Source organism: Podarcis muralis, chromosome 10 (assembly GCF_964188315.1).
Source record: "Podarcis muralis chromosome 10, rPodMur119.hap1.1, whole genome shotgun sequence".
Lineage (NCBI taxonomy): Eukaryota > Metazoa > Chordata > Lepidosauria > Squamata > Lacertidae > Podarcis > Podarcis muralis.
The window spans coordinates 59435025-59451843 of NC_135664.1; the positions used below are offsets into that span (position 1 = coordinate 59435025).

The following is a 16819-nucleotide window of genomic DNA, read 5'->3' on the forward strand; positions in this document are numbered from 1 at the left end:
GTATGATGTAGCAGATAGTGGGGTAGCATTGATCAGTGAGATCTGGGTTCGAGTTCTGCACAGACATAAATTACAAGTTGTAATGCACATTGAACTTCAACTAAAGGCCACTATTAGTCCATAGATTATTCCCACAAGAATTGTAAAGCTTGATCTCCTACTGCTGTTCTTTTCCAGGTCTAGTGCCATCAACGTAGTGAAGATACTACGAGTCTTGCGAGTTCTCAGACCACTGAGGGCTATCAACAGAGCCAAAGGATTAAAGGTTAGAAGACATATAAAGATGAGATGTTAACTTGCTTTATGTGGCTTTACATCACTACTCTAGAGCAAGTAGATGAATAAATTGGTTTTCCATTCTCCTGATTTTAGTGGGATATACTGTAATGCATATCTTTGCTGTGCATAGACAATGACCAAGGGTTCGTTGTGGGTGAAAGCTGATTTTGTCCTCAAGGCAACATTGTATTTTTCATTTCTTCATAAGCATTAATGACAGCCTGCCATTTTTATTGCAGAAAGCAGAGGGCATATTTAAGGGCATCACTAGAGTGGGTTTAACACTACCTGCTGGGGTAAAAGTTTGGTTTTGCTCCATCTTAACATCTTTCCAAGATTTCAATCTACTTACTTTGTCTCAAAGAATTCAGTGAGAGCTATTCTACTCTGGTTCCATTTCTTTATGATCCTGGAATATGGCAGAACCTTGGAAACTGGCTTTTGAGTAGCAGCATGTCCAGCAGTGTGACAGAAGAGGGGAGAATCTGTGTATTGCAAGGATTTGTGTATTCCTGTGTACTGCTCAGGATCCCAGCCAGTACACAGGCCATCCTGTGATGGGGCAAAACTGTTCCTCCCTCCTACCCACTTTGGGGTCTGATGCAGCTCATGGGTTCAATTTGCCACAACTACCACTGCTTTGGAGACATAGTCTCATCCAGCTGTAGGAAAGACAGACAATTCTACCTATTGTGGCATAGCGAGGATAACGACACTTGCTTTTTGTTTGCAAGTGCACAGTCTACAGACCATGGATTTCCTTTTCTATTTCATAGAGATACCATGTGGACTTACAGGAAGATGGCAATATAACAAGATTACATTCATTCATTTATTTACATCAAATCCTAATACCATTTAAAAAGCAACCATTTAACTCACTCGTTTCTGTCTTTCTTTGCAGCATGTGGTTCAGTGCGTGTTTGTAGCCATACGTACCATAGGGAACATTGTGATTGTCACCACGCTGTTGCAGTTCATGTTTGCCTGCATTGGAGTCCAGTTGTTCAAGGTATATGCCCTGGAACCTATTTCTCACTTTTTCCTCATTAGTTATTGGGAAACAAGTTGCAGATGTTGGGGGGGCGGGGCGGAGGTGAAGCATAGCCTGGTACTCTGCATATATTCAGTATTGCCTCACAGGAATATTAAAGTGACTTACCTGGTTACCTTAAACTTGGTAAAGTAGAGTGTCTGGATGTTCATCTTTGGATCAAGATTTAGAATTAGGGTCAAGCCCAAATTATTCCCTTTCCTGTTATCTTAGACCAGGGATTGCCAATCCAGGGTTCATGGGTGCCAGACTAGTGGCCCCTTTGTATTTCTTTTTTTTTTAATGGTGGGCACTTCCATCACCTGTGGAGGGATTTTTCTGATTGCCAGGAGGGAGTGCCCAAGTATGCTCTCTCTGTGTGTGCGATTAAAAGGGGTGGACTTGGGCAGAGAGTGAGGCAGAGGTGTGTGTGGCCTGTGTGTGTGGGACAGGGAGAGAGATGTAGGCTTATGTGGTCTGCGAGAGATGTATACAGTGTGTGGGTGTGGGAGAGGGAGAGGGGTGTGTGTGGTGTGTGATCCGTTAGAGAGGGAGGGAAAGATACACTTGGGCAGAAAGGGAGAGGTGGATGTGTATATGTGAAGTGTATTAGCGTGTGGGAGAGATGCATGTGTCTGTGACCTGTGTGTAGTCAGAATACGCAAGAGAGACAGTATGTGTTGTTTACTTTTCCTGGTACTGAGGAATGCTTCCTATTGTTACTGGAGAACAACAGCATTAGTTTGTGTGTGGAGGGGGGTGGAATTAACATGAGATCTCCATTGACATGACCAGAAGGACATAGGTGACTTCCTATGGCAAGCATGAGGTTGTCTGAGTGTGTGTGTGTGTGTGTGTGTGTGTGTGTGTGTGTGTAGAAGCAGTTGTTGTACACTCTCTAATTTTTAGTTATGCCATGCCCCCCACAGCAGCCATTTTGTGACTGGCACTCACAGGACTTTCTCAGAATTCAAAATGTGCCCACTGTTCCAAAAAGGTTGGTGAACCCTAGCTTTGATTCCTTCCTTTTTGCAGCCATTTTCCAGGAAACATTTTAATCATGTTTCAAATGCCCCTATTGTTTTCAGAAACATCTACGTACATTATTTGAACATATTGGGGGCAGGGGGAATAGAGATGTGCATGTTTGCTCCACCATCACTGTGCCCCCTGCAACAACTCCACTTCATAGGATATTCCTTCAGACCTTTACTGAACAAATAGAGGCAGTGGGGAGAGCATGTAATATGGTAGATAGATGTGGCCCACCTTTCCCCTTAACAAAGGATGTCTAAAAGTTATGAATTCAGGGAAGAGTCTCTGAAACAGGAGGTGCACCACATAATTTAGAATGATTTGCTTTTGGAATAAAATATATTGAGTCTTATGCCATCTTCAAGTTTGGGAATAAAACAAACCTAAAGAATATATTCCTTGACCAATTAGTAAATGCAAAAAATTAAGTCAGTGTAAACACAATGTATTTCTATAGTATCTGTTGATCCGTGATGGGAGCATGAGCTCAACCATTTTAAAAAGTTGATTTCTTAAAGATGCAAAGGAAAGGTCAAGTTTGTTTTCAATATAGGCACATTTTTGTTTTAAAGAACAATATAAAAAACCCTCAAACTTGCAGTAACTACTGCTGAACAAGTGTATTGGCAAGGCAGCTACAGAAAATGCTTACCTCTCCATAATGGTATGGGAGAAGGCCTCTCCTCCTCCCAGAGGGGAGGAGTTGTGAGCGGGAGCAGCTTCCTGCAGTGGCAGGTAGGCGTATTTGGCTGGTGGGCGGGGTTTAGCTGCATTTAAGCAGCCACAGCAGCGCTCTGACCCCAGTCGGTTCCTGCTTGCATCGGATCTCCCTCGCTCCCTCCCTTTTAGGTCAGTTTCCTCTGCGTATTGACCTTGCTATGGACTTCGGTTGGTTGACTTTTTTATCCATTTGGCAAACTGGCACCAGCCTCTTGGTTTTTTCGCCTATCTCGTAGCAGCTCGTCACAACTTTTTTGGTATTGGTGGTTAGGCATTGGGATATGTGTACTGTGTTGGAGGATTGGGTATGGCCATCATCTACCCCTCCTCTTGGGTATTCCGTTAAAGGAATCCGGCGGTCGTGGATCCTGCTGGTGGTGACATGACCCTCGGTGATGTCATGGGGAAGCTTCCAGTTGTATTTGCATCAACAAGTTCCTCCCACTGGTTGTTAACCCCTGAAATGGCTCCCCGCTGAGCGGGGTGGAGTCATATATTGCTGTTTTATCCAAAGCCAATACCACTCACATGCTGTAACCAATAAAGTTGTGGCCTAATTTAGCCCATTAACCTAAAATAATGTGTCTTTGTGACTTATTATAATCCTATGTGGGTGGCAGGTCCTCGACTCACAATGTGATGCTAATGACCAATACCTAAGATGAAGGTCTACCAGGCTTACATGTTGAGCCTGCTGCTTTATGGAAGTGAGTCACTGGCAACTTATACCCACCAAGAGTGATGCCTCAGTGCCTTCCAAATACACTGTGTCAGAAAGATTTTGGCACAACATGACAGGTCAAAATCTCAAACAAAAAGGTGCTCTATCAAATCCACATTCCAGCATATTCACACTTAACGTCTCAGTGACAGCTACACTGGTTTGGCCATGTACACAGAATGGAAGATTGCAGCATCCCCAAGCACATGCTCTATGGGGAGCTGGCTTCCGGTACTAGGCCTGTTGGCAGACTAACTCTGTGTTACGAAGGTGTCTGCAAACGTAACAGGAATCCTGGCAACAATAACCTTGCCGTATGGGAAACACTTGTAGATGATCACAGAGCCTGGAGACAGACAGTCAGGTTGTGTATCCACAGCAGTGACCAGATGAGGAATGACCACTGGGAGGAGTGCAGAGAGTAGAAACACCATGGTGTACCTGTAGCAGAAAAACTGGATACCTCCTTCTGTCCCACCTGTAATAAAACCTGTCTCTCCCATATTGGTCTCTACAGCCACAGCAGGCACTTGTAATTCTCAAACGGTTTGACTTTACCCCTAAAGGCACACCCTTTCATTGTTTTCTGAGACAGACTGGTGCCAACAACTACTACCACCGCCAACTCAACTAGACTCTACTCTAACCCATCTGTGTTGTGATGTCCCACATACAGGCTCTGTGACTTAGTTCAAAAATCAAATGCAAGGAAATCAATATAAGGAAAGAGATATGGCCTTGGTCCAAACAGTGTGGTGGGCAGGGCAATAGCTACATATATTTAACATTTAAAATGCTAATAGATAAAGAAAACACAAAGCAATTATTTTTTCATGTGACACTAAAAATCAGTGATCAGTAATTAATGGTGATTTTTCTGTTTTTATCCTCGTCCAGGGCAAACTATATAGTTGCACTGATAGCTCCAAGCAAACAGAAGCAGAGTGCAGGTAAGCGCATCATCTCTGATCAGCATTCCATATTAACTGGACCTAATGCAAAAAACTCATTTCTGTATATTTGTTTCTCCCTTTTCCTTCCTTCTCCTGACAGGGGCAATTTTATCACCTACAAGGATGGAGAAGTGTCTCAACCAATTATCCAGGCTCGAAGTTGGGAGAACAGCAAATTTGATTTTGACAATGTCCTCACTGCCATGATGGCCCTCTTCACTGTTTCAACATTTGAAGGCTGGCCAGAGTGAGTACATAAGGCTAATTCATAAAACCATTTTTATTTGGTGGACTCAAAAGGAGCCTTGAGAATGCATCAGCATGAACAAATTATATCGTCTTAGTTCAACCCCCTTTTTCAAAAGCTCTACAAGAGATTATGACTTTCATTTTTGACACTTAATGAAGCATTCACAAGACAGGTTCAATATGCCAAAACCTGGAAACTTTCTAATGCCATGTTCAGATATTGCCTTCTTATGCATGCTTCTAGCAGCTCAGGAAGTATCCTGGATGACAGCAGGGATCATTCTTTTATCTTGGGATGCTTCCGTACTTGTTGTCTGAAACTGGTGCCACAGACTGTACAGTTCAAGGTACTCCTATACTCGTTGCTGTCAGCCTTGTGATTTGCAGAGTCTAGTGTGGACAGAAGCACTCCTCAGATCAGTGTACCCAATCCCTGCAGCTAGGGGCTCCTGGAAGTGCCCTTAGTGTCTGTCTTGGGTTCTCTCCTTTTTTTAGACTGCTGTACCGATCCATTGATTCCCATATGGAAGATGTGGGGCCCATTTATAACCACAGGGTGGAGATCTCTATTTTCTTCATTATCTACATCATCATCATCGCTTTCTTCATGATGAACATCTTCGTTGGTTTCGTCATCGTCACTTTTCAGGAGCAAGGAGAGCAGGAGTACAAGAACTGTGAGCTGGACAAGAACCAGGTAATATAAGTGCTCCATGGTGTGGCCAAAGAAATAAAATACATTCCTTTAGGAGGTAAAATTCTTCTAATAGGTAAAGTAATGTTTTTGATAGAAGCTAATGTACAAGCCTAATTCTGATGCCACATATCTTTAAACAAGTTGATGGTTCTGTTCACTGAGGAAAGAAAGTTCCTTGTGGGAAATTTTGGTTGGAAGGTGAAGAGATAGATTTGATTTTATACCCTGCCCTTCCTTCCAAAGGAGCCCAGGGCAGTTATTGTAGACACATACTGGGTTGTAGTCAACTACCTGTTACAGTGGTACCTCGGGTTAAGTACTTAATTTGTTCCGGAGGTCCGTTCTTAACCTGAAACTGTTCTTAACCTGAAGCACCACTTTAGCTAATGGGGCCTCCTGCTGCTGCTGCGCCACAGGAGCACGATTTCTGTTCTCATTCTGAAGCAAAGTTCTTAACCCGAGGTACTCTTTCTGGGTTAGCGGAGTCTGTAACCTGAAGCGTATGTAACCCGAGGTACCACTGTACTTAGAGGAGACCCATTGAAATTAATTGTTATCTTCCTGGTTTGTCGCTGACTACTACGGAGTGCAGATCTAGCCCTCTGGGGAAGATATGAGCTTTGTGGAGGGATAGAGGTCACACAAAGGCGCTGTGGACCTCAAAACCCCTGAAAGGATTTGTTTTGGGTGCATGGGATCTGGCTGCGCTCTGGGCGATCTCTCCTGTCTCCTGGATCGCTCTGTAAAGAGTGGAGAAGAAAGACAGGATTGAGGTGCAAGTGCTGGGATCCATCACTATCTCCACAAAGTGAAGCCTCTGGCTCCGAGTGGATTTAGCGGCAGGCTTTTCAGAACATAAAAAGCCAAAATTTAAACCGATGATTTAAATTTTGAGCGATTTGGATTGATTTGGAAAATATTCAGTGTGAGACGGGATGGAAAAAGGAAGTCCTCCCCAGCTGTGCTGAGACATAATTTGCTTGGAGCTTTTCTATAAATCTTAAAGTTACTTTTAAACTTTCCCTGCTAAGTGGACCTTTTTGTAAGTTAATTCCACCTGTCCCCGATATAATGGAGGATGGAGTTTGCTTTATTTTAAGTTTTCTCTTTTTATTTTTTGTATTGAAGTGGACTGCTATTTTGATAAAACGTTGATAAATACTGTATTAGTGCACAATTGATATACTTTCTTACTGGCAAGACCAAGAGTTAAAAACTGGCAAACTGTCCCTTATTGCTTCTCCCCTGCCCCATCCTTGGGGAGGCTACAGTGAGATTGGAGAGGGGGTGCTAAACAGAGTATTTTCCAATTTGCATTTTAAAGCCTTTTGATCAATCAGATCTATCGGCAGACTGTGATTTTATCTGAGCTATCTTGGAAATATTTTGTTTTTCCTTCTTTTTTTACCACCTCCTCCCCTTTTGTCCCATTTTGAGTTAAATACAACCCACTGGTTTTTCATATTTGTTTTTCAAAATTTATATGATGTAACCTATGGATAGTGGCAGCTGGTGTTTAAAAGTGTGGATAGAGCACTCCCAAATTCCTCCTACTCCTAAAGAGGTATCTCCTGGATTCTTACATATGATGCATACAAGTTCTTGTCACAGCTTGATTTTTTAGTGTGAGAAACCGATTACCACCAGTGATAATTTCTAGAAGAATAGCATTAGTCAGTTGTAGCAAAAATAACAGTACATCTTATGACTCCTTAAAGACTGACAATTTATCTAGGGTTGCCACGTTTTGAAGAGCAAAAAAGAGGACACTATGACAGCCATTCAAGGCAAATACATGCAATCTGTCTCAAATTTTACCCCTGAAAGAAGGGACGTGTCCTGGAAAAAGAGGACACATGGCAACCCCCCCAAAAAAAATTTATAGCATAACTTCTTGTGGAATGCTGAGTAGCAGTCTCATTGGTTACATCTGGCACAATTAACTTAGCCACGGTGTCATGTTATTATCTACAACACCACAAGGCTCTGTTATTATTAAGTTGTGCTATATTTACAAAAACACCAACTTGCAATGGTCTTTTGCTATCACCTACCCTAGAGGACAGGAGCCTCTGTTTTGAAATTTTATGATCTAAAATATTGAGTTGAATTGTCCAGAAACTTTTTTGTCACACAAGTATCATCTAACCCACTGTTCTTTCTTAACAGCGCCAGTGTGTCGAATATGCCCTGAAGGCCCGCCCCCTTCGGAGATATATCCCAAAAAACCAGTACCAGTACAAAGTGTGGTATGTGGTGAATTCCACCTATTTTGAATATTTGATGTTCATCCTCATCCTGCTGAACACCATCTGCCTGGCCATGCAGGTAGGACTGAAGTCAAAAGGAATTGCATTGTGGTTGGAATATTCATTGTGCAGGAAAACATTCTCCCTGACTTGAATAGCTTGCTGGAAATGGGGAATATTTAGAAAAGCTGTTTTAACTTGTTGCTTGCTATGGATTAGAGATGTGATTAGAAATGACACTTATTGGCTATGACATTAGCAGTTGTCACATATTCTGATAACTGAGGTATGTGGTTTTTTAAACATAACTATAGTGTTGTCTACTAGATATATAATTGTGGACAACAAGGTGGTATATAGGTATTTGAGGGTGGAGAGTTGAGTATAGTGCTGGAGAACAATAATCAAGAACGAAGTTCCCCATGAGTGATGTAGTATATAGGCTGGAAAAACCTCAGGTCAAATTTTACCCAGTTTAAACTCAGGAAGTAACTTTCAGCAAACTACTATTCTTTCAACCACAGCCCTCTCACTATAATATGAGGATAATAATACTACCCTACTGTATGGAGTCAATGGGTTGTTCTAAAGTTAACTGAGATGAAAAGTGTTTTATACATTTGAAATGAGTTGTATTGTAATTATGGTATGGTTTTAATAGAGTTTAAATGTATATACTTATAGTCCAAATTCTATCAATGTTTAATTGTTTATTAATTATATTTTTCTATGTTTTTAGCTGTTCTTAATTTTCTCTTTAAGCCACCTAGAGTCCCTGTCAAGAGAAAAGGATGAGGATAAATTATTATTATTATTATTATTATTATTATTATTATTATTATTACTACTACTACTACTCTGCCCATGGTTGCTAGAAGTACCACTCAGACAGTGCATTGGCTTTCTCACCATGAAGGCAAGAAAGAAGGAAAAAAACCTCCAGGCTTCTAAAGAGGTCATCATATTGCAGTAGATAGAAAACCATACTCTGTGCTGTGAATTAATTAAAAGATAAAGGAATCACAAACCATTGCCGATTAGAACCTCTTTAGAAAACAGATAGAAAGGCAAAGGTGAATATGTGTACAATCCAAACAATATGCTTTTCAAAAATGAAAAATGAGGTGACTTGTTTTTCAGCACTATGGTCAGAGTTGCATCTTCAAAGAAGCAATGAACATCCTCAACATGCTCTTCACTGGTCTCTTCACCGTCGAGATGGTTCTGAAATTAATTGCCTTCAAACCCAAGGTAGCTATTGCCTCTCAGGTTTTCTCTCTGTTCATTGTCCTATGGGGTCAAAGGGAGGACAGGAGGATTTGGAATGAGGTAATAAACCTGGAATTATCTCCCACTGTTCCATCATCTGTTCAGGAGATGGACTTGTGCAGTTGTTGTCTGGACTGGAGTCTCAATCTGTGCTTGGAGGAGCCTTTCATTCTTGGGTTAAGCATAGGGATAGAATAGCCATGCCTCTTAGGAATACAAAATTCCAGTGATTATTCATAGTATTTACTCTAGAGCTGGTCCGTAATTCAGTATTTTCACATCTACATATCATACAGTACCGTCTTTGAGGCAGAGAGCCCCCACAAGTTGACATTTCCCATATAACTTTTAAAATGGTTTTTTGAGAATGCCTGCAACATGGTAAAATAACTACATCTGGAAAACATTTTTTTTCAAGATGTTTGTTTACACGGGGTCCTACTGAGTGTGGGTCTCTTTAAAGACCAGTCTTCCACATGAATGTTGAAGGAAACTACTGCCTCATGCTTATTAATCCAGGTCCAAAATGAATGTGTGACTTAGCCCCTAGACTCTGAAGTTTGTTGCATAGCTGGTATTGGCCAGAGAAGGTTATACGTCGGGCCCATAATCAGAATATATTTTGTCTCTATGCATTTGAAAGGTTTCTACTTGTAAGTATTTCATCCCTGATTTTGGGAAGCCTTTTTGTACTACCCCAGTAGAAATGTGTTTTGTCTAGTCTATGAATTGATAAACAGGAAGCTCTTCATTTGCATTTGAATAGTAGATTTTAAATTACAGTCAGTAACAGGTTTTTATAGATTGTTATGGAGCTGCATTTCACTTTTCATATACACTTATGGTTCACCATGCTCTGTAAGACTGACATCCAAGTTTGTGTGAGAGTGAATATCCTACTATTTCATAGGATACTGCAGATAAGAAACTGGGTGTGAGGTCCTGGGTCTATTGAGAGGAGTGTGCCTGTTATTAAATATGTTTTTAAATACATAACTGAACCTGATACTGTATTCTCTATCTGTGCTCTAACTCAGCACCCTTAACCAACTAATATTCCCAGGGGCTGGGACACCATTTTCTGGTTTGCCTCAGGCAACAAAGTGTCTTGGGCCAGTTTTCAAGGAGTCCACTACCTGATCCATTGGATTCCTATGGAAAAGGCCTTTCACTACCTGAAGTAACTCCACAGGCCAGCATTGTGTGGATACAATAGTAGCATAGGAGTAAAATTTATTTGCTACCATCACTACAACAGAATAAGCCCTATCACAGACCCAGTTTTACAATTTCTCTCAACTCTACAGAGTACCAAGAAGCTTAAAGGACTCTTCAGTTTGACTGAGATTCTTGGGAGCGATCATATCTATAGCCTGGGTTATCTCCCTGTTACAGGCAAGGAACAGGACCTCAACAGGGATACTGGATAAGGCTCCAGAAAAATCCCCTAGGGCTGCATAAAACCTTTTGTATTCATCAGCTTGCAGGAGGCAGACTGATGAAATTGGTCCTCCATTCTTATGGAGCTTACAGAGGCAAAGAACCTGATGACTGAGAAGCTGAGTGAGAAGATGGTCCAGAAGATGCGAAAGAAGGGGACTAGAGTAGACAATAGTCAGAGGGAGGGGGTTATAGGATGAGACAGAAGGGTGAGATACAAATCACGGATTATTTAACTGTGATTCCTGCATTGCAGGGGGTTGGACTAGATGATCCTATGGGAACCTTCCAATGCTATAACTCTATGAAATGGTGACAGAGCTTCCAAACCATATATATATATATATATATATATGCAGGTTTTGGTGTCCTCGGGTGTCTTCCCGTGTAAAAGTTGGGGTGTCTAGGCGACGTTTCGACGAGGTCTCACTCGTCATCTTCAGGCTGGTGTTTTCGGCTTCTTGTTCCAGTAACAAGAAGCCGAAAACACCAGCCTGAAGATGACGAGTGAGACCTCGTCGAAACGTCGCCTAGACACCCCAACTTTTACACGGGAAGACACCCGAGGACACCAAAACCTGCATTCCTGTACCCGTGAAAATCTACGAAAGCATATATATATATATATATATATATATATATATATATATATATATGAGGAGAGGGACATCTAATCTTTTCAGCATGATTGCTCAGTAGGCAGCTGCACAGTTTATCATCAATGAGCTTTAATGTGTCACATGGTGCTACCTTTCTTGGGTTAGTTCTGGGAGATGTGCCATCCCCTTCTTTACTTTTTGACCTTATTGAAAAGAAATTGTGCAACATGGCTAACCAATTCCACAGCAGATAGATAATTAATCTGGCAGGGAAAATCTGGTGCAAAGAAACGGGCAGGAGCTTCATGGAACAGGGACCATTACTTTCTCAGCAAATGTATCCAGGGAATTTGCATGTTACTGCAACATTGTGACAGATTTATTTCAAGACTAGAACTTGAAATTTTAACAATGTCATTATGAATTATTTTTTTAAAAAATGATATGACTTAGCACAATGTGGTGGTGTGGGAAGCACCAGATTAGCTATTATGCTTAATTATTTATTTAATATAGAAAATTATTCACACAGTGTTTAAAAAGCCCAGTGGGATGGTGCCTGCACAACTGTGCCTGCAGGAACAGCAGCTGCACAAAAAATGAATAATCCTAGAGGAAAGGTATTTCATTCATCAAAGGAAAACCCTCATCCCCACAGTATGAAAATGCACTCAAACAGTGAGAAACAGTTGAATATGTTTCAGTTGAGGTTAACTGATTCTAACCTATAAGCCTTGGAACAAGAATATCTCAAGGATTGATTGCAAGTTTCTATATGAACCAGCCTAGTTTGGGGAGTTTCTTCTATGGATACTTACATCAGCTGGAGCCAGGTGGTTGGTTACTGGAGATGTGGAGTTTTCAGTTGTGGCACCCCAGCTTTGAAATGTGTTCTCTTTGCCTAAATAGTGCTGGTAATAACTTATGTTTGTCTAGGTGTTTTAACTCAGCTTCTTGTTTTATCAGCAGCTGCTTTTAGCATTTTAGCAGCTTCTGTTTAGGGTTTTAGTTTTAGTTTATTCTGATGTTTCAGTGTTTATTGTTTCATGATTTGTAAGGTGCCTTCTGATGGGGATGTAAGAAGGCATTTGAATTCCATTCCAGCCCATGTTTGTTGCATGCAGCACTGTTTTTCTTTTCCACTACAGTCAGCTTCTGACAGACACAGCATTATCTGTCTCACTATCTACTGTGGCAGAATCTTACATAAATACATACGTACATACATACATACATACATACATACATTATTATGTTATTCCATATCATTTATTTCAGCGCAAAGGGCATTCCTTTAAATGCAAAGGAAACACAATAGAAATGGAAAAAATATTGTCAACTATGTACCTTTTGTGGACTGAAAACAACAGCAAATACTGACTGTATTAGCTGGATTGATTTCTGTTCTGGACATGGGATGAATAAGCTAACAACTAACAACTAAACATTAGGAAGAACTTTCTGATGGTAAGAGCTGTTCAATAGTGGAACAAACTCCCCCAAACTCAAAGGTGGTGGACTTTACTTCCTTGGAGGTTTTTAAGCAGAGGTTGGATGGCCATCTGTCATGGATGCTTTAGTTGAGATTCCTGCATGGCAGGGTGTTGGACTAGATGACCCTCAGGGTCCCTTCCAACTCTACAATTCTATGATTTTATGAACAGAATCCTCACTGCTCGAGATAGGCTGTCACACTGTAACAAAGCAAAACCCCAACCTCTGCTTCTCTTCAAAATCTCTAAAGCAACTACACACTTAAGCCACTATACAAGACAATGTCATGTTACTAAAGCTGTTGAGTTACAAGAAAAAGAGATGACACCCTGATTCTATTATCCCTTTTCCATTTCCTGCCATAAGATCTCTAACATATATGTCTCCAACATACAATGAGATATTTGCCCCTTGTCTGGCAGGGACCCAAGAACATGATCCTTTTCAGTGTAAGTATCTCCCTCTCTGATCTTCATGAATAACAAATACTAAGTACTTATCTCAATCTTAAAACCCCAGCCCTTCCACAGATCTTTCTACAAGAGAGTCAAGTACACACTACTTAAATTACATTTTACAGCATATGCAGATGTTGAACAGAGCAGTGCATCTGCAACACCTCAAAAAGATTGACCTGCTATTTGACTCTTAGGCAAGATTTCTAAGGTAGAAGATAAACAGCTGATAACTCCTTATAGTTTTCAAAAACTGCTAACCATCAGTATTATACTGGAATATCTATTTTAATTTTTATCTGAGTGTGTGAATAAGAATTTTGTGTAACACACAAGCTTACATCAATATTTTAAAGAGTAATTAGAATAAGCAAAAAGTTCCACATGGGTAAGCAAAAGTGTCCAATCAAATCTTGTTGATAACCTGCAGTATCTGAGCTGCTTGCTCTTTCTGTAATGCATACAAATTCTCACCATGATCATGCTCTCTATAACTGCCCTTCCCCCTTGGATTATTTAAAGTGTGGGCTGGTCTCTGAGCTTTTATCAAAGACAAACTCATGGTAGAATGGCAAAACAAATAGAACCTCTTCATTTCCACCAAAGAGAATTGTATGGAATCATATGCTATCAGCACATCCTGAAAAATGTGCCTGCCAGACCCAAATAGACAAATCCTGTGGAATGTTACTGGGTATCAACAGCAATGGACACCAAGCAGAGATAATGAGCTTCCAGAAGCTGCAATTAGCTAAGTAGAACCTGTTTGGCAAAGGATATTTCACAGAGTATCAGCCATAGTAGAACAATTGGTGGCAATGGATCCAACACTGGCCCCTTTTCCAGTGTATATGGAAACCATGTGTGGGCTCCATAGCAAATAATTAGATTCTTGCTAACAGCAGCCCAATTACAAATAGCTCAGTATTATTCATCATTCTTCACAACTGCTGCTGTTCATTATTGTTCATTAATTTATATTCCACCTAATTGCCAAAGTAGCTTCTAAGCAGTATACAACCAATTACAAAAAGTGTAAACGCACATGGGAGACAGTTGCAGTAGTTAGTCATTACAGTACAGGCTCCCCCTCCCCTTACTTACCTCTGTGGGCCATACTGTCTTAGTAACCCCAGCTGGAGTGGAATTTGGAATGGAGTATTTGTGTCTGAAGTAGGAATTGTGATGATTTTTGCAATAATCAAGCTTGTACTCTAGCTGAGGCCCATTTGCTTGCTTGCCAGCTGATCAGGTTTCATGTGAGTGTTAGCAATATTTAGCAGACCAAATTTCTTCAGTCATGAAAAAATGAACTGCCTGGCAACTTACTGAACCAGGCCATTATAACTGCAACTCATTTTGATAACAGATCTGTTGTGCTGCAAAAAGGTATAGTCCCTAGAACTGCTTAATTGAGAAGATGACAGTAGCCATTAACATTCATTGTTATGTTTCTAATCCTGTATCCTACCATCATTGTATGTGAAGTCGTGGGAGGTAGTAATGCTTAATGGTACTTTCTGGGCAGCTCTTTTGTTTTTGTTGTTAGCAACCATACACACAGGCACACAGTTTGCTGTACAGTACAAGATGCTATTGCCATGGCAGTGTCATCGCTCTTGCTAAGACGATAATTAAAAATAATACAAATTATGTACATTGCCAGATTAAGCAGAAATCTATTTCTAACCATGTCTATTCAACACTTAAGTCCCATTTAAATAAATAGTGCTTACTCTTAAGTAAGTTAAATTAGGATCCCACCCTTACCACACTTTTTTTTAAAAAACACACACTATCATAAGTATCACAGAAAAATGTAGCCAACTCTGTACCCCACTCCTCTTCACCATTATATTGTTTACATAGAGACCAAATTATGAAAGAAAGAAAGAAAACCATTTACAGTTGTGATTTAAGAGAGACAAAACTGTTGTTCTGTTGGTATTGCACGAAGATGAGAACAAAGACATCACTAGAAAAACAAATTACAATACCCCTGGGGGCACACAAATGGATTCTAGGTGATAGTGGGCAATGATTAACAGTAGCAGAACTGCACATAATCCATTGCACAATAAGTTCTCACAACACAGCCTGGAGAATTGAAGTCAGTTATGCCATTTTTGCAAAATGCAAGAGTGGGCTCAACTGAGATGTGTTTCATGAGCTGTAGATGAAAATGAGCCAAGTTTACACAAGGACTCTGTGAGAAAATACGAATGGGCACACGAATGAGAATACCAATATCTGTTAGGGTTCTAGGGAGAGGAAGTGTTAGAAATACACTCATGTTCCCCTCTTTGTAGGAAGTCAGGCTGTTTTGTGCAAAGTGTTCAGTTGTGTGCAAAGTACCCTTTCACATAGTTTCCCATTACCAGAGTTCACTCTTGTGAGCTCTAGGTATGCATGACCTGGTGCCAGAGAGATTTAGCACCATGCCATACATCTGAGTATCTGTCTTATGATCTCCATGTGTGGGGTTTACATCCCAGTTGCGATTTGCTGTGATTGGGTGCTGATTTATACCACATGATATCTTATGCTTTGTAATGGTGATGTGGGTGGAGTGGTTGTTAATTTGCAGGTGGCTATTTTAAAATTTTCCCCTCCCATTCAAGGTCATGTAAAGTTACACTGAGCATCTCCAGACTGTCACTATTTTTAGGTGGCATTCAATCACAGACCAGCGAATTCAGGTTGTACAATTAGAGCTGATTTGGAGCTCTAATTGTGGAACCTGGATTTGCTGGTATGTGATTGAATGTCACCACAATGCAAGGCTGGTGGGCAAAAGTGTGGGTAATTGCAGTAGCTGAGAAGCTTATGCAGCAAAGGAGAGTGTGTACAGAAGTTGTGAGATGTGATAATTTTACAGCAATGTGCGGGACCTTTTATAATATTATTAGACAAGGTAGCAATTAAATACCTCCAGAATCTCAGATGTATTTCTGGGAAGATTCAATACCGAAGCATTTCAATTCTCATTGCTATTTTAGTCACTTGTCTGTATTTAGATATCAAAAGTATATCTCCCATTGATGTTTTGAATATGTAAATGGCATGTATTATGCACCATTTTGTTGTATTCAATTATTGTTTTGCTTTTTTATTACTATTATTTTAATTTAAAAAACTGGTTAGGTGCAGCTATTTTCTGAAGATCTCCCCACACTACATGTGTGAGTTTACTTCAGAGGATGTAGCCTAATAAATTAGGCTTCTTAAAAATAGTAATAAAAATACAATGGTTTTGCATAATACATTTTTATTACTCTTGTACCAGCTCAATCACTCTTGTACAATACTTCATTATTAAAAATTAAAAAACCAAAGAAATGGAACTGAGTATTGTCCCTCTCAAAAAGCACAAGCTTCCATTTTTCCCATTATGAAACATTAACCAAACCTGGTAATGCTTGTTACTGCACTCTTGTATGCATCATAGGAATTGAACGTGCACAAATACTGAAATACCTTTATGCATACCCAGAATGGAAAATAACTGTGGTATCCTTAAGAGGAGGGACAGAAAAATCCTCTATTACATGAAACTATAGCCACTGGTGTAAATGAACAGCAAGCAGCAGAATAGCAATAAATATACATGACTGAAAAATTGGGAA

The 16819-nt window shown here is 40.3% G+C and overlaps 1 protein-coding gene and 1 long non-coding RNA gene across 18 annotated transcripts in view; one reads left to right on the forward strand and one right to left on the reverse strand.

Annotated features, from left to right (window-relative positions):
* Positions 1 to 16819, forward strand: part of CACNA1C (calcium voltage-gated channel subunit alpha1 C) — a 518169-nt gene that overhangs the window by 415072 nt on the left and 86278 nt on the right. For all 17 annotated transcript variants that reach the window (XM_077935171.1, XM_077935172.1, XM_077935174.1 and 14 more), the window contains 7 exons: positions 178 to 265; positions 1184 to 1291; positions 4686 to 4738; positions 4842 to 4988; positions 5486 to 5687; positions 7857 to 8015; positions 9077 to 9187. In XM_077935171.1, coding sequence (XP_077791297.1) covers positions 178 to 265; positions 1184 to 1291; positions 4686 to 4738; positions 4842 to 4988; positions 5486 to 5687; positions 7857 to 8015; positions 9077 to 9187 — 868 coding nt within the window. The remainder of the gene's footprint in view (positions 1 to 177; positions 266 to 1183; positions 1292 to 4685; positions 4739 to 4841; positions 4989 to 5485; positions 5688 to 7856; positions 8016 to 9076; positions 9188 to 16819) is intronic.
* The window catches only part of LOC114605886 (uncharacterized), a 142619-nt gene that overhangs the window by 37183 nt on the left and 88617 nt on the right, over positions 1 to 16819 (reverse strand). The gene's annotated exons all lie outside the window — the stretch shown is intronic.